General features: G+C 42.3%; 1 protein-coding gene and 1 long non-coding RNA gene across 4 annotated transcripts in view; one reads left to right on the top strand and one right to left on the bottom strand.

The window, feature by feature from the left end:
* Positions 1 to 8,241: 8,241 nt before the first annotated feature.
* LOC128697237 (uncharacterized) lies at positions 8,242 to 16,871 on the bottom strand. The gene is made up of 3 exons (XR_008408274.2): positions 16,681 to 16,871; positions 10,134 to 10,418; positions 8,242 to 8,492 (listed from the first exon to the last, which is right to left on the bottom strand). It is a non-coding gene; the product is annotated as an uncharacterized lncRNA (long non-coding RNA).
* A 701-nt stretch (positions 16,872 to 17,572) lies between these two features.
* Positions 17,573 to 18,651, top strand: part of LOC128697234 (heparan-alpha-glucosaminide N-acetyltransferase) — a 68,246-nt gene continuing 67,167 nt past the window's right edge. For 2 of the 3 annotated variants that reach the window (XM_053788831.2, XM_053788830.2), the window contains exon 1: positions 17,573 to 17,614. In XM_053788831.2, the coding sequence (XP_053644806.1) occupies positions 17,599 to 17,614 (16 nt within the window). In that variant the 5' untranslated portion in view covers positions 17,573 to 17,598. Of the gene's footprint in view, positions 17,615 to 17,649; positions 17,673 to 18,651 lie in introns of those variants that run through there. The other variant, XM_053788833.2, reaches the window with a different exon arrangement.

Raw genomic sequence — 18,651 nt, 5'->3', positions numbered from 1 at the left:
GGCTGGGAATCGGACCCAGACCCTCGCTGTGTGAAGTGAGAGCTTTAGCCACCAGGCCACCAAAGCCCCCATTGTTGTAATTCATCCTGGCCTACATGTTCTCTTGGACCCAGGCCTACATGTTCTCTTGGACCCAGGCCTATATGTTCTCTTGGACCCAGGCCTACATGTTCTCTTGGACCCTGGCCTACATGTTCTCTTGGACCCAGGCCTATATATTCTCTTGGACCCAGGCCTATATGTTCTCTTGGACCCAGGCCTATATGTTCTCTTGGACCCAGGCCTATATGTTCTCTTGGACCCAGGCCTATATGTTCTCTTGGACCCAGGCCTATATGTTCTCTTGGACCCAGGCCTATATGTTCTCTTGGACCCAGGCCTATATGTTCTCTTGGACCCAGGCCTATATGTTCTCTTGGACCCAGGTCCATTTTATTCTGGGTGATTTGTAGTCTATGTTTCAATTTTTTTGTATCAAGGCAGAGTACCATGAAGAGCAAGTATATTGTATCAGAGCTAGATATAGTGTCCTGTGAGTCTCAGTAAGTAGACACTGTGCTTGTATTACTATCCAGTTAATAATAATTATGTTTATTTCTAGCAGTACATGATACAACTTATACAGACCATAGCTGACAACAATGACATACTATGCATAGCATTTCTGGCAACTTGGGTTAATTTTGTCCCCAGGATGCCACCCACACCAGTCAACTAACACCCAGGTACCTACTTACTGCTAGGTGAACAGTGTCAGCAGGTGTCTTAAGGAAACACATCTTAATGTTTCCACCCGTACCAGGGCATAAATTTCATCACCTCGGCCTACAGAAACAGCGGTGCCTCAGGGAGATGTTCATAACCCTCTGCTGTTCCTCATATACATCATTGACCTTCACAGTGCATCTCAATTACTTAATCTTCTTCTGTTAGCAGACAACACAGCATTTCTTATCTCCCACTCAAATCTGAATTCTCTCAATAACATTGTTAATGAGGCGACCATAAAGATAACTGGGATGGCTACTAATAAACTCACTCTTAACATTGATAAGACTTTCGACATGATGTTTGGAAACAGAGCTACAAATGTTTATCTAAATATAATGATTAACGGCTTTCCCATTGTAACTTGACAGTACATAACTTGAAGTTTAGTACCTACATCCAGCACATAACTAAGGTGTCCCAAGCAGTAGGCATCCTCTCTAAGATATGATACTGTGTCCCACAAACAGCACTACTTACCTTGTAGTACTCTCTCATCTATCCCTACCTCACCTAGGCTATGTCACTACAGCACATCACCTTAAGGCTAGGGTCACACAGTGGTGCTACAGGGAATGTTGCTGGAGCAGAAAATAGCCAGAGATGGAGAGGATAACAGAGGCTGAGTTAGAATGGAATGTATGGAGTGCTAAAGGAAAGACAGGACAGTCAGATAGTGTGACAATGGAATACAGTGGACCCCCGCATAACGATTACCTCCGAATGCGACCAATTATGTAAGTGTATTTATGTAAGTGCGTTTGTATGTGTATGTTTGGGGGTCTGAAATGGACTAATCTACTTCACAATATTTCTTATGGGAACAAATTCGGTCAGTACTGGCACCTGAACATACTTCTGGAGTGAAAAAATATCGTTAACCGGGGGTCCACTGTACTTCTATATGAAACTGGGAGGTCATTATTACAACCTAGGATTTCAAATGGCCTGTTATCCCAGGTGTAATGGGAGCAAATAAACACAGTAGAAAAAGTTTAGACTTATATTATCCTTCACCAATTTAGAACAGCAATATGTACACTATGTACAGTGATAAATATAGTGCACTCCACGGTAAGCAAGGCAGAAATAGAAGCCACAAGATAGCAGACCGTGCTTCAACCAGCTCTAGAATGGGAATGACAAGGGCAGACAGGAGAGCGGTATCCACATAACCTCTGCGATTGCCAATCCCACCTTCTTATTGGCTAGAACCTGGTCACTAGTTGAACGATGGGGCCCCATCATCAACTCTTAGCAACCAGGTTCGCTGGTTGGGGGAGATAACCTGTAAATGAGGGTGTGTCCATGCGCCGAATAAAGGTTACGTACTCTTTGCATGCCACACCCCCACCCCCGAGAAGGCTCAGGATTAGGCTGCCACCTCCCAGTGGTAACCGTGCCGCCATGGCACAAAATAATGGGACCGCCTATCCTCTCCACCATCCAACTCTTAGATAGAGCTCAGCTTTCCTAGTGACCAAAAGCCAAACCCTAAACTCAGAGTGAGACAGCAGTCAGATAGGCCAACATAGGTCCAAGATACAAGCGGACGGTAGCCCGTATCCCCTCACTAAAAAAAACCCCCACATCAGGGGATAAAAAAAAGAGCTTGAAAGGGGGGTTACCACAAATACATCCTAACCTAAATAAAATATTAAACTAGACTCTTGACAAAGAGTCTGCCAACACATTTTCTTTGCCGGCAATATAATTAATTTTTATATTGTAGGGCTGCAGCCTGAGCGTCCAACGCATAAGCCTTGTGTTGTGATTCTTCATGGCTTGGAGATAGACTAACGGGTTGTGATCACTGTAGACTGTGACCACCTGCGATGTCTGGCCCACATAAACATCGAAATGCTCCAAAGCCATTACCAGCGCGAGGGCTTCTTTTTCAATGGTAGAGTAAGCTCTCTGATGTGGCTGGAACTTAGCTGAAAAGTATGCGATTGGCTGCAGCTCCTTGTTCCCGATTTGTAATAGTACCGCCCCAACCCCAGACTCACAAGCATCAACCTGTAATGAAAAAGGTTTGGAGAAGTCTGGAGACAGGAGAATGGGTGCAGAGCACAATAATCTTTTTGCTTTATTAAAAGCAGTGTTACAATCTGACGTCCAATTAAAGGGAATGCCAATGGAATGAGCAATTTGCCAACAACGCTGTAGGGACAATTTAGGTAGGTTATGCAAAGTATATGCCGACACCAGGCGTCTGACTCGTCTAGGTGGCATAAGTTATTCGCTATGCACAGTACGAATACCCCAACGTAACACGTTAATTTGCAGAACACGCTTAGCTATGCACAGTACGATTGCAGAATACGCATACAAGCAAAGCCGACTGCACACAAGATTGACCGTAGCGAAGCGAGCACACTGAACAAGCTAGTAGCGAGCTGTTGAACGATCACACAATAGCAAGGCTGATCATAAGCAACTGACACGCAAAATTTGTAAAGCGAAGCGAAACAGCAAGCTACACAATGTTCCTGCTACAAGCTTCACCCTAAGCTCAACCGTTTCTCTAAGTCCAGCTCTCGGACAGGCTACCCATATTACAACCTAGGATTTCAAATGGCCTGTTATCCCAGGTGTAATGGGAGCAAATAAACACAGTAGAAAAAGTTTAGACTTATATTATCCTTCACCAATTTAGAACAGCAATATGTACACTATGTACAGTGATAAATATAGTGCACTCCACGGTAAGCAAGGCAGAAATAGAAGCCACAAGATAGCAGACCGTGCTTCAACCAGCTCTAGAATGGGAATGACAAGGGCAGACAGGAGAGCGGTATCCACATAACCTCTGCGATTGCCAATCCCACCTTCTTATTGGCTAGAACCTGGTCACTAGTTGAACGATGGGGCCCCATCATCAACTCTTAGCAACCAGGTTCGCTGGTTGGGGGAGATAACCTGTAAATGAGGGTGTGTCCATGCGCCGAATAAAGGTTACGTACTCTTTGCATGCCACAGTCATGTTCTGCTGACCGTGCAACAGCGTCTGCCTGCTTGTTACCCTCAACATCAGCATGACCAGGGAACCATCACAAAATGATTTCATTGGTTTTGCTACAAATGCGATGCACCTCAATTTGTATACGAAGAACTAGAGGATGAGGAGAGTCAAATTTTTTAATACCCTGCAAAGCACTAAGGAAGTCTGAGAATATGACAAACTTTGAGGTAGACATATATGTAATACAAATAACTGGAATGAGAATTGCCTACAATTCAGTTGTAAGAATGCTAGCAGAGTCCAATAAATGCCCGTGCACAACGCTGTCTGGAAACACTGCTGCAAACCTGAACGCCATCAGAAGATTTAAAACTATCAGTGTACACTGCGACACCATGAGAATGAGACCAGAAGTGGTTAAGAAAAAGAGAGTAAGAGGTTAGTTTAATAATATCTTCATTATGCACCCCATACCCATCCTGTGGTGTAATAGTCACAAGGATTACAGAGGTACTTTGCAGCCCAGGGACTGGGCCACAAAGTTTTGATAGATGAACATGTTACAAAAGTAATGAACCGTTCACACGTCTACAACTGATCACAATTTTAATGAGTTATTAATGCAAATATTAATTGAGTCACCTTCTCCCTCCTCCACACACACAGAGTTCGGGAAGTCCTTGGGGTTGGAGGTTACTAGGGAGGATGTGGAAGAGTTGGTGGAGGAGGACAATGAAGAACTAACCACTGATGAGCTGCAAGATCATTTTCAACAGCAAGAGGCCGGACCTGAGGAAACTGCTTCGGAGGAGGGGATAGAGAAACTGAAGAAGTTGTCTACTTCAAAGATTAAGGAAATGTGTGCAAAGTGGGTTGAAGTGCAAACCTTTATGGATGAAAATCACCCTAACACAGCTATTGCAAGTCGTGCTGGTGACTATTACAATGACAATGTTGTCAGCCACTTTAGACAAACCATAAAGGAACGAGAGGTACAGAGCTCTATGGACAGATATGTTGTGCGACAGAGGTCCAGTGACTCTCAAGCTGGTCCTAGTGGCATTAAAAGAAAAAGGGAAGTAACCCCAGAAAAGGACTTGATACCTCAAGTCCTAATGGAAGGGGATTCCCCTTCTAAACAATAACAACTTCCACACTCTCCCCTCCTCCCATCCCATCAATCATCACCAGATCTTCAATAAATGTAAGTGTCATGTATTCTATTCTTAGTAGAGTATTAATTGTGCATGTCTTCTTCAGTTTGTGTGTATTAACCCTTTCAGGGTCCACAGGCCCTCTCAGAGACTTGTTCTCAGATTTAGATTTTGCCACTGAAGCGGCTAGTTTATTGTGCACCCCATATCCATCCTGTGGACGGTAGCGCGAGAGCATATGGATACACAAAAGGCCTAGGAACTAGGCCCCAAAGGGTTAACAGGAATACATATGGATTTATATCTACATATCTATAGTTCACTTATCTGTTACAAGCAAATTTAGGAAATTTGCTTAGTATATCTGGTATCTTATTTTCATTAATAAGATATCTTGACATGTCACATAGGTTATTATACTGTCTGTCTCTGTATTCCTCAATAAGTGGACAATTAAGCACATAGTGTTCAAGAGAGTGACCATATGCCTGATCACATAATTTACATTTAGTTTGATCATCATCTGTGTGTCTCCCAAACTGCCAGAAGTACTTGTAACCAAGCCTAAGCCTGGCCACTACAACATCAGTCAGTACTTGTAACCAAGCCTAAGTCTGGCCACTACAACATCAGTCAGTACTTGTAACCAAGCCTAAGCCTGGCCACTACAACATCAGTCAGTACTTGTAACCAAGCCTAAGTCTGGCCACTACAACATCAGTCAGTACTTGTAACCAAGCCTAAGCCTGGCCACTACAACATCAGTCAGTACTTGTAACCAAGCCTAAGCCTGGCCACTACAACATCAGTCAGTACTTGTAACCAAGCCTAAGCCTGGCCACTACAACATCAGTCAGTACTTGTAACCAAGCCTAAGCCTGGCCACTACAACATCAGTCAGTACTTGTAACCAAGCCTAAGCCTGGCCACTACAACATCAGTCAGTACTTGTAACCAAGCCTAAGCCTGGCCACTACAACATCAGTCAGTACTTGTAACCAAGCCTAAGCCTGGCCACTACAACATCAGTCAGTACTTGTAACCAAGCCTAAGCCTGGCCACTACAACATCAGTCAGTACTTGTAACCAAGCCTAAGCCTGGCCACTACAACATCAGTCAGTACTTGTAACCAAGCCTAAGCCTGGCCACTACAACATCAGTCAGTACTTGTAACCAAGCCTAAGCCTGGCCACTACAACATCAGTCAGTACTTGTAACCAAGCCTAAGTCTGGCCACTACAACATCAGTCAGTACTTGTAACCAAGCCTAAGCCTGGCCACTACACCATCACTCAGTACTTGTAACCAAGCCTAAGCCTGGCCACTACAACATCAGTCAGTACTTGTAACCAAGCCTAAGCCTGGCCACTACAACATCAGTCAGTACTTGTAACCAAGCCTAAGCCTGGCCACTACAACATCAGTGTTCACATTGCATGTTGCTCCATAAACATACTTATCTACGTTCATGTTATCATAGTGGGTTATAGATCTACTCAGGCTTCTAACTGCATTCCTATAACAATCATTTTCATTATTTACTTCTCTCCTAATATTATTCCTAATGCTAGACACAGTTATACCAAAGTTATATTCTACATTCTCCTTCTGGGTACTCTTCTTGGCTAACATATCAACTTTATCATGAAGGAGTAATCCAATGTGTGATGGGATCCATAGCAATTGTACATTAATTCCTTTGTCCCTAATTTTTGAGTATCTATACCTGGCTTCCCCAATGAGCATGTTGTTGGAGTCATTATATGAGTCAAGAGCCTTCAATGATGACATAGAATCAGTAATGATGACAGAGTCAAGCTCAGTGTCATAGGTTAGCTTTAGCGCCATTAAGATTGCAAACAATTCAGTTTGCAGTGTAGACGCCCAGTTGTTAATTCTTATGCCTAACTCAACAAATTTATTATCGTTCTTAACTAGGGAGGTGGCAACAAGAGCAGATGCAGCCCTGCCAGATAGAGAATCTTTTCCTGATCATAATGACAGAAAAAGTATGAAATTTGATGGAAAACTTATGGAATTATGCTCTTGTGAAGTTAGCGGTCTCGACAAAGTTGATGCATCGGTGATTTTGCCCACTTTGAGCCCTATTTTCGGCCAATTCAAATGTACTAGTCGACAAAAATCATAACTATTTCGCTAGAACTCCATTTTTCTATCAAATGAGTACAAGAAACCACCCATTTACAGATTTCAACTATCCAGTACAGTGGTCAGAATTTAGCAATTTTGCCAATTTCACACAAATTTCAAAAGATGCCAATTTCCAAATAGGGTCCAGAATAAACAAGAAAGACATTCCTGGCACTAAAATAACATTTCCTCTGTTCATTAGTCACGTCTCAAGGCCCCTTTTACATTCTTTTGCTTTCCATTTTAAATTTTTATTCTCACAAAAAATAGGTTTACTGTTATGCAGACTACTGCATTAGTGTAGAAATGGTATAAATAATACCTGCGCATTCGTGAAGGAATATCAGACTCACCAGTTGACGTGTATTGGACACTTAGCATGATTTGTTTACTTTTGAACTTTGGTAAAAATTGAACATTTCTGCTACTTTCAGCTCAATTTCAAGGTACTTTTCATTGTAAAACCAGTCAAAATCATCTCAATTTCTGTAATATGTCTTCCATTCTATAAAATGAGACCAGGAAAACTAGAATACAACAATAAATACCATATGAAAATACAGTGCAAAGTCGCTGTTTTAATCCAAAAACACGGTCAAAGTTTTTTTTTCTCATTACGCACTGTGTGCTACAGGATTTTTTTTATACTGCGCACACTGACCACATAGACCCATTCTTTTATATGTAGGCCTACCAGCTTTCTCTCAATAGATTTGAAGGCGCTAGAATTTATGAGTACTAGCACGTCAAGGACCCTGTTGCGTAAGCTGTACTAGTACAGCCGAAACCCTGAAAGGGTTAAAATTAATATTTCATGTGGTAAAATTTTTTTTTTCATACTTTGGGGTGTCAGGAACGGATTAATTTGATTTCCATTATTTCTTATGTGGAAAATTAATTCGCCTTACAATAATTTCGGCATACGATGAGCTCTCGGGAACGGATTAATATCGTAAGGCGGGGGTCCACTGCATACGGATTGTTTTCTTATTTCTAGCATGAAAGTAATAGCTAACCTGAGATAAATATAAGCTCAGTGACACTCCTTGAGACACAACATTTATTTACCTTAAACTTGCACAATCGTCAACAACCTGACAGGACAGAGTCCAGATCTTCATTAGTGGACAGAGGATGAAGCCTCCAGTGCTCCTTGAGTTGAATGATTCACACAGGTTTAGCTATAAATGAAATATCCTAGCTCATTTTCTCTTCTTCGTATTTCACTGGTGTTTGATTCTGCATAGACGAATACTGTATTTTTCTCTGTCTCATCCAATCTGGTCTTGATAGTGTTCACCACAATACTGAGAGTTTCTTATGTTTGGTGGAGCTGCTGGTCGAGGTGGTCGAGGTGATCGCTGAGACCAGTTAAGTACTCTTTGTCCTGGCGCTGAGTCACCCCTGATGTGCTGGGTCGTGACCTGCTTGAGTACAGCTGCCCCTCTGCTACCTGAGGAAGAAAAGTGGGCTACTAGAGGACCTGTTTGAGTACAGCTGCCCCTCTGCTACTCCAACAACACATTAAGTTATATATACCATTTGCCTCCACTTGCTCCTATCTAATATGCTCATGTACGCTTGCTGGAACTCTAAGCTCCTTGCACACAAAACCTCCTTTACAATTCCTAGGTCAACCGCTACCCCAACTTCCTTCCACTACAGATTTATATGCCTTCCTAGTCATTCTCTTTCATTCCATTCGTTTTAAATGTCCAAACTACCTCAACAGCCCCACAGTGTTATTATATATGAAGAGAAATATGTAGAGAGAGGAATCTCGTAAAACACTGTCTATTCACTGCAGTGAAGATGATCTGCTGTGGTTCCTGGATGAAAGTCAGGAGTCAAAACAAACCAAGGCTCAGAATGTGAACCATTAGTCAGACACAACCAGTGGTCAGTCATCCACACAGAACCAACAATTGGCTGACAACCTTGCGGCCATACAACAGAAGCAGCTGCCCTCAGACAATCCGTGGGCTACAAGAGGATAAGGAGGAAACATAGGTCAATTATGTTTCTTGACAGGCTTTTGTCTCAGAGGATCATTTTGCAGGTGAGTGTAACTATGTGGTATATCTCGTGTTCGGTGGTTCTTGCATTATACAAGATGCTACCTTGCCTATGTGCTGAAGCAGGGAACGCTTCAGCAGACCTCAGCAGATGTTAGGAACTTGAGTGTATATGGTAGCATCAGGGTGGTATGTCCGGGAGTTTGGTTCCTACCTACTGTGTGGCTGGAACACATAGCATAAACTAATGAGGACAATTTCATAGCATTACTGTCATGGTATAGATACACTCTCACAGAGAATAGGTATTGCAATCACAGGTTACACACACACTAAATAAAAAAAAAGTCAGGCCCATTTTAGAGCACACAACACCAGTGCAGAACCCACACCCGAGGAAGCATGTCAAAAAACTGGAAAAAGTGCAGAAGTATGCAGCAAGAATAATTCTAAAGCTAAAGGGTATGAACTATGATCAAAAGCTAAAGGAACTGAACCTAATGACCCTGGAGGACAGTGGAGACAAAATAACAGCATAAAAATGCTCAGAGAAACTGATAGGGCAAATAAGTGTGGTAAACAAGTACTCAGGATGATTGGGAAGTGAATGACCCTGATGAAGAAGTGATGGAGGCAGACGGCATACATAGTTTTAAGAAAGGATACAATAGGGCCCATAAGGGCTGCTACTGTACCCTATCATAGTTGAGAGGCAGGACCTGGAGCTAAGACTCGACACCTGCAACCACCAACCACATATAGTATGTGTATATGAGACGAACCTGCAAGTCCTACCCAACATTCTCCACTCTACATGTACACATGTACTCTTTACCCAAGTAGATCTGTTTGTAAATTGATAAAGTCCACTGTGTGGACAAAATGTAGTTAATAAAGGATCGCATTATACTACATTTTTCTATTTTTCCATCGTGTCAGTATTTTATACCATTTATCTCCATTAACAAAAAAATATTAAAATTTCATAATAAAGGTAATTTAGTTATGCACAGAGAAATTCCACACATTATTACCAGTAGAAAAAAAATGGTAGATTATTATGTGATCCTCACTCGTACCTTTGTTCGTGAATGTGATGAGTTTTTTTCTCTGTCTTCATCAGATCTTCCTCTGCCTCATCTTCAGTGCCCGTTGTCGTCATCCTTAACCTCGTTCACCAATGATTCTGAAAGCAGGGTCTCTGGGGTAGTTGCTTCTGCTGTTTGGATGCAAATTTGTCAGCTACCTGTTGGTTCTGTGTGGATGACTCACCTTCTGTTGTGTCTGACTGATGGTTCACATTCTAAGCCTCATTTTGTTTTGACTCCTGACTTTCATCCAGGAACCACTGCAGATCATCTTCACTGCAATGAATAAGCAATATTTTACAAGATTCCTCTCTCTACATATTTCTTGTGTTAAAAAGGGTGAGAATTACGATGGAAATGAAGTCCTTCTGGAAGGGGATTCTCCTTCCAAGCAATAGACAATTCTGAATTTCCCCTGCTGCTGGCACATCACTCATCAACAACTCCACAATAAAGGTAAGTGGCATTTTATTAATGTTTATTTTGCATGTCCCATTCCTTTCCATATAAGGAAATGTATATTTCATGTAATTTTTTTTTTTTCAGACTTTGGGGTGTCAGGAACGGATTAATTCTATTTACAGTGGACCCCCACATAACGATATTAATCCGTTCCTGAGAGCTCAATGTTATGCGAAATAATCGGTATGTGAATGAATTTTCCCCATAAGAAATAATGGAAATCAAATTAATCTGTGCAAGACACCCAAAAGTGTGAAAAAAAAAAATTTACCACATGAAATATACATTTTCCTACACACAAAGAGAAGGATACATGCACAATAGTAGAGTAGTACATGCACAATATATATTGTGCATGTACTAGTCTACTAAATGAAGAATAAATGACACTTACCTTTATTGAAGATGCAGCAATGACTGATGAGACACTGTGTCCTGGGAGTGCCTTTTCCTCCTGAGTACTGTAGGTCCTGTTTGGCATTTTCTTCCAGAACAGGCCTTATCACACTGTGTATGCCACTACGATTCTTAAATCTCTCAAACTAACCTTTGCTGGCTTTAAATTCACCAATATGAGCACTAGTTCCAGGCGTTTTTCCCTGTTCACCTGGGTGTTAGTCGACTGGTGTGGGTTGCATCCTGGGAGACAAGATTAAGGACTCCAATGGAAATAAGTTAGACAGTCTTCGATGACACTGACATTTTTGGGTTATCCTGGGTGGCTAACCCTCTGGGGTTAATTGTTTCTTGGTATTCTCAATAAGCCACACCAACAACGGTGCTACAGCAGCAGCAGCAGCTGATGATGCTACAGCAGCAGCAGACGGTACTACAGCAGCAGCAGCAGCAGACGGTACTACAGCAGCAGCAGCAGCAGCTGACGGTGGTACAGCAACAGCAGCAGCAGCTGACGGTGGTACAGCAGCAGCAGCAGCAGCAGATGACGGTGCTACAGCAGCAGCATTTTATTCCAAAAAAATGGTCAGTTTTTTTTTTCTCATTATGCACTGTGTGCTGCAGGATTTTTTTTATACTGTGCACACTGACCACATAGACCCATTCTTTCATATGTAGGCCTACCAGCTTTCTCCCACTAGATTTGAGGGCGCTAGAATTTAGGCGTACTAGTACGTCAAAAACCCTGGGTCATAAGCCGTACTAGTACGGCCGAAACCCTCAAAGGGTTAAAGGTAAGTGTCAATTATTCTTTCGTTATTTATTGTTACTTATTGTCATTGTTGTTATTGTAATTACTATTCTATTGCATTAAACTTAATATTTCATGTGGTAAAATTTTTTTTTTTCATACTTTTGGGTGTCTTGCACGGATTAATTTGATTTCCATTGTTTCTTATGGGGAAAATTGATTCGCTTTCCGATATTTTTGGTTTACGATGAGCTCTCAGGAACGGATTAGTATCGCAAACCGGGGGTCCACTGTATTTGGTGGTCTTCTTCAGTGAATGTAGTTTTTCTTTGGTCGCTACGAATGATTGCGGCCCTGAACGACTGGTTCAGTGAAGAAGAGCATTTAGGTCGAAATCATAATCTTGGGTTTCCAGTACAGACTCTGGCTATGTCTCCAAGTAGGCAGGTGGAGTTGTTTCTTGTACAGGTTGTGGTGGTTTATCAGAGAAGAGAAACCCATCAATGAAGGTCTCCCGTTCTCGCTGCTCTTCTGATTCAGCTGCTGCTCCAGTAGAAACTGTAAAGTTGTTATGTAATAACTTATAAGGTCATCATTGTCAGTAGTACAGTTTCCTGACTTGCGATCTTGTTATTTTCCTCTACAGTCTGTACTTCTGGCTCAGTTGTGGAAGTTGGCAGTTTGTCGTCACTGGTTGAATCTGCCTCACTTTCTTTTCTTTTTTCTCCTCTTTCAGTTTTTTTCTGTTCTTTCTTCAGTCTGCTGTTTTCTAGTTTTTGTTTTTTTCGGGAAACTTCGTCTAATAGAGGCTTTTTTTCTCTTAGCATGACATTCATAAATAGTTTTATCAGAAGAATCAATCCATTTTATTCCTTGATAGGTATACTCAAAGTTATACCTGGCTGGCATTCTCTTGACACCGATGCCAGAAGTATTTAACTGTTTCCCAAAGTCCACAGAATGAGCAGGTACCAGTCCTGCCTCTGCTTCGTATTTTCTGTACAGGTCTTGAAATTCCATCCGGAAAACAAAATCTTGAGAATCTTTGGAAATAAGAATATTTTCCTTCAAGAACCTTTCAAAGAAGCTCTCTCTGCCTGCGTAGTTTTTTCATATCCGAGGACCACCAGCATGTTCTCCTCGTATTTCTTCATATTGAGGTCTTCCAGCTGACGACTCTTGTGTTCCAAGATGTTCCGAACTTCCACTTTTTCTTCAACTAAAGCTTGTAGCTTTGGAGGATGGTTTCTTTCCCACGAAGAGCAGAAGATATTTAGTACTGTTATTGTAAGTCTCTGAGGTATTTCACCTTAGACTATACACTTATAGTTCAAGACACTCAAGGAGTTCACTCCTTCAGGTCTCCCTGACTTGGTGGGATATGGCCAGTTTGATAAAAAAAAATAATACAGCCTCTCCTCACTTAGCGACTTACTTGTTTACCTATGCCTTGGACTTACGACGGGTTCTCTGACCAGTATTCATACCTAAATAATGTATATCTGAGCTCATTTCCTGTATTTCATATATGTATTTCAATATACAGTGGATCCCCGCATAATGATCAGCTCCCAACGCGACCAATTATGTAAGTGTATTTTTGTAAGTGCTTTTGTAGGAGTATTTTTGGGGGTCTGAAATGGACTAATCTACTTCACAATATCTCATATGGGAACAAATTCGGTCTATAACGGCACCCAAACAGACTTCTGGATTGAAATAATATCGTTATGCGGGGGTCCACTGTACAATATAGTACTTTATAAACATTTAAAAATATACCAGAACTGTTATGAATGGTGCAAAGGTAACATTAAATCAATATAAAAGATGGTTGACACAAACTCACTACCATTATAGTAAGCTCCTCACTTAGCGATGAATTCTTTTAACGATGTGGTCTTAGGAATGGATCTTCGTCATATACAGGCCATAGCTGACATCAACAACATATTACTATATAGAAAGCCGCTTGTTATGCTGAGAATTTCCCACAAATTAGGTGAATTTTGTCCCAGGATGCAACCCACACTAGTCCACTAACACCCAGGTACCCATTTTATACTGATGGGTGAACATGGACAGCAGATGTCTTATGGAAACACATCCTAATGTATTTCAGCCGTACTGGGAATTGATCCCTGGACCTCAGTGTGTGAGCTGAGTGCTCATAATATTCACTCACAGTCCTACTGACTTCACATGATGTCCTTGTATTAACTGCCACTGGTTGGCAAAACGTCTAAAATAAAGATACCCAGATGTTGCACATGTCTAATTTCTGTAACTTATTCAGTTATCAAAATTTTGGGCTCCAGTCCCTGGACCCATTAAATACCTCTGTAATGTTGAGGTACAGTCCCTGGACCCATTATGTACCTCTGTAATGTTGAGGTACAGTCCCTGGACCCATTAAATACCTCTGTAATGTTGAGGTACAGTCCCTGGACCCATTATGTACCTCTGTAATGTTGAGGTACAGTCCCTGGACCCATTATGTACCTCTGTAATGTTGAGGTACAGTCCCTGGACCCATTAAGTACCTCTGTAATGTAGAGGTACAGTCCCTAAAACAGTTATGTACCTCTGTAATGTTGAGGTACAGTCCCTGGACCCATTATGTACCTCTGCAACATTGAGGTACAGCCCCTGGAACCATTATGTACCTCTGTAATGTTGAGGTACAGTCCCTGGACCCATTATGTACCTCTATAATGTTGAGGTATAGTCAATGGACCCATTATGTACTTCTGTAATGGGTTAACTACCACCCACATGATGGGTATGGGGTGACTACCACCCACAGGATGGGTATGGGGTGACTACCACCCACAGGATGGGTATGGGGTGACTACCACCCACAGGATGGGTATGGGGTGACTACCACCCACAGGATGGGTATGGGGTGACTACCACCCACAGGATGGGTATGGGGTGACTACCACCCACATGATGGGTATGGGGTGACTACTACCCACATGATGGGTATGGGGCAACTACCACCCACAGGATGGGTATGGGGTGACTACCACCCACAGGATGGGTATGGGGTGACTACCACCCACAGGATGGGTATGGGGTGACTACCACCCACATGATGGGTATGGGGTGACTACTACCCACATGATGGGTATGGGGCAACTACCACCCACAGGATGGGTATGGGGTGACTACCACCCACAGGATGGGTATGGGGTGACTACCGCCCACAGGATGGGTATGGGGTGACTACCACCCACAGGATGGGTATGGGGTGACTACCACCCACAGTATGGGTATGGGGTGACAACCCCTCACACAACGGTTATCGGATACACAATAAACACATTAAACTAGCCTCATCTTGTAAGTATAATACACCACCAGGCCTGGTGGCCCGGTGGCCTGGTGGCTAAAGCTCCCGCTTCACACACGGAGGGCCCGGGTTCGATTCCCGGCGGGTGGAAACATTTCGACACATTTCCTTACACCTGTTGTCCTGTTCACCTAGCAGCAAATAGGTACCTGGGTGTTAGTCGACTGGTGTGGGTCGCATCCTGGGGGACAAGATTGAGGACCCCAACAGAAATAAGTTAGACAGTCCTGGATGACGCACTGACTTTCTTGGATTATCCTGGGTGGCTAACCCTCCGGGGTTAAAAATCCGAACGAAATCTCTATCTCTTATCTAAGAAACTGTAAACCCTGATGTTCTCGTTGCCAGTTCTCCGAGGCGTCCTTCTACGTCCAAATATTATTAAAAACACACATTAATAAAAGTAACCATTGACACTCAATGTTAAACTTCACAATTATAATTTATTGTGATTTTTTTGATAAATTAAGTCAAATTTAATTATAATATTTACCTGGAGTTTACCTGGAGAGAGTTCTGGGGGTCAACGCCCCCGCGGCCCGGTCTGTGACCAGGCCTCCTGGTGGGCCAGAGCCTGATCAACCAGGCTGTTACTGCTGGCTGCATGCAATCCAACGTACGAGCCACAGCCTGGCTGGTCAGGAACCGACTTTAGGTGCTTGTCCAGTGCCAGCTTGAAGACTGCCAGGGGTCTAAGGGGGATTACCAACAGACCCCTGGCAGTCTTCAAGCTGGCACTGGACAAGCACCTAAAGTCGGTTCCTGACCAGCCGGGCTGTGGCTCGTACGTTGGATTGCATGCAGCCAGCAGCAACAGCCTGGTTGATCAGGCTCTAACCCACCAGGAGGCCTGGTCACAGACCGGGCCGCGGGGGCGTTGACCCCCGAAACTCTCTCCAGGTAAACTCCAGGTAAATATTATAATTAAATTTGACGCTACGTTTTGCCCGAGATGCTCAGTCCTTCGGTTTATTGTACGTCTTGCGCTGTAATACTGAAATTTAAATTAGTATCTGCAGTGTACTCACCTAACTGTGGTTGCAGGGGGTTGAGTCATAGCTCCTGGGCCAACATTAATATCAAATTCTTTTCTGCAGTAGACAACGTAATATTTTATTGTGTATTACATTGATAATATGTATCTTACTCGTTATTAATGTAATTATAAGAGTTTATAGTGGAGTGGTAAGCCAGTGGAAGGTCTCGGTCACATGACCAAAAGCTACAGCTGTGGGTCACTGGACAAGCACCTAAAGTCAGTTCCTGATCAGCCGGGCTGTGGCTCATACGTTGGTTTGCGTGCAGCCAGCAGCAACAGCCTGGTTGATCAGGCTCTAACCCACCAGGAGGCCTGGTCACAGACCGGGCCGCGGGGGCGTTGACCCCCGAAACTCTCTCCAGGTAAACTCCAGGTATACCTGGAGGGTGTTACAGTGGGGGGGGGGGGTTAACGCCCCCTGATCAACCAGACTATTACTGCTGGCCGCATGTAAAGCAATGTAAGACTATTTAGGTATCTTTACTCAGAAAGGCTGCGCCTACACAGCTTCTTCAGTCGCGCAGACAAGACTTACCAGATGTGAAGACGCCGTCATCAGTCCCTCAGCTCTGAGGGGGTCAGTCCCTCAGCCTGGAGGACTGACCACCTGCACAGGTGGGGCAGCTGCACCCAGCTGCCAGATGGCACACCACCTGGACCACATATTTCCACAATTATCCAATATTTGGCACAGAGACTAAAAAAAAAAATAAATAATGCCGTAATGTTCACGACGGAAAGATAAACAATCGACTCAAAAATTTTTTAGGCAGGTTCTTCTCTTGTACGAGATATATGATCCCTTACGGGTTTACCGCTTAATTTCATCATAATAATCATCTGTTTATATTATTATTAATTATGTGCAGAAAAAATGTGCTGGGAATTTAATGTGTATATTTTTTTTAAAGAGCATTCAAGAAATCTTTAAATTCATATATTTTTTTTGTATCTGACCTGGTGACAGTTTATTAGCTTAGAGTAATTTTTAATAGTATTCAAGGGAGTATTTTATATGAAAAAAAAGTTTTGTAGGTTTAGATTATAATTAGAAGTTTTTTAATTCTAATTTGAACTGTAAATCTGAAAACAATAATGGATAGTTTCGTAGATTACATTTTTATTTTGTTTAAAATTAGTTGTATTCTTTATTAATACTGATATATGTTATAGCATGACAATATATAATATATTGCTATATACAGTACTGTAATATACTGACGTATATAATGCGGATTCGTATAAAAATTTAATAAAAAAAATGAAACAATTTGATCCTTTCTCTCATATTATTACCTTTTAATATAATAATTTACTTAGTAATTGTTTATACACGGACATGGATATTATAAAACATAATTAATCATCTTAATATAAACGATATATCACAAAATAAAAGTAATAATAAGTAAACAAGTAATGTAATAGAGGGAACTAAGGTCTAAGTCAGCTGATGTTAGAGGCAGCAGGTGATTATTATTATTATTATTGTCTTCCCTCGTTATCCTACATCCACACTCACACTTTGTAATATATTTGTGTACTCTCAGTGTACATGTACAACAGTGTACATGTACAACAGTGTACATGTACAACAGTGTACATGTACAACAGTGTACATGTACAACAGTGTACATGTACAACAGTGTACATGTACAACAGTGTACATGTACAACAGTGTACATGTACAACAGTGTACATGTACACTGCTCTCACATCTACACTTAAAAACAACGTTAGTGTTGTTGTTGTGGTCTGGCAGAACATTGTTTATTTATACTAATGTTGTCTTTTTTGATTTTCAGGTGAAAAAATATATTTTTGTTGTGTATGTTAGTGAATATGTGTAAGTGTATGTTAGTGTATATGTGTGTATGTCAGTGTATATATGTATATTAGTGTATATGTGTCAGTGCATATATGTGTATTGTCAGTGTATACCTGGAGTTTACCTGGAGAGAGTTTCGGGGGTCAACGCCCCCGCGGCCCGGTCTGTGACCAGGCCTCCTGGTGGATCAGAGCCTGATCAACCAGGCTGTTGCTGCTGGCTGCACGCAAACCAACATACGAGCCACAGCCCGGCTGATCAGGAACTGACTTTAGGTGCTTGTCCAGTGCCAGCTTGAAGACTGCCAGGGGTCTGTTGGTAATCCCCCTTATGTGTGCTGGGAGGCAGTTGAACAGTCTCGGGCCCCTGACACTTATTGTATGGTCTCTTAACGTGCTAGTGACACCCCTGCTTTTCATTGGGGGGATGTTGCATCGTCTGCCAAGTATTTTGCTTTCGTAGTGAGTGATTTTCGTGTGCAAGTTCGGTACTAGTCCCTCTAGAATTTTCCAGGTGTATATAATCATGTATCTCTCCCTCCTGCGTTCCAGGGAATACAGTTTTAGGAACCTCAAGCGCTCCCAATAATTGAGGTGTTTTATCCCCGTTATGCGCGCCGTGAAGGTTCTCTGTACATTTTCTAGGTCAGCAATTTCACCTGCCTTGAAAGGTGCTGTT

The sequence above is a fragment of the Cherax quadricarinatus genome, chromosome 89 (assembly GCF_038502225.1).
Source record: "Cherax quadricarinatus isolate ZL_2023a chromosome 89, ASM3850222v1, whole genome shotgun sequence".
Lineage (NCBI taxonomy): Eukaryota > Metazoa > Arthropoda > Malacostraca > Decapoda > Parastacidae > Cherax > Cherax quadricarinatus.
Note: the sequence above shows the minus strand (reverse complement) of the source record. Positions and strands in the feature narration are given on the sequence as shown.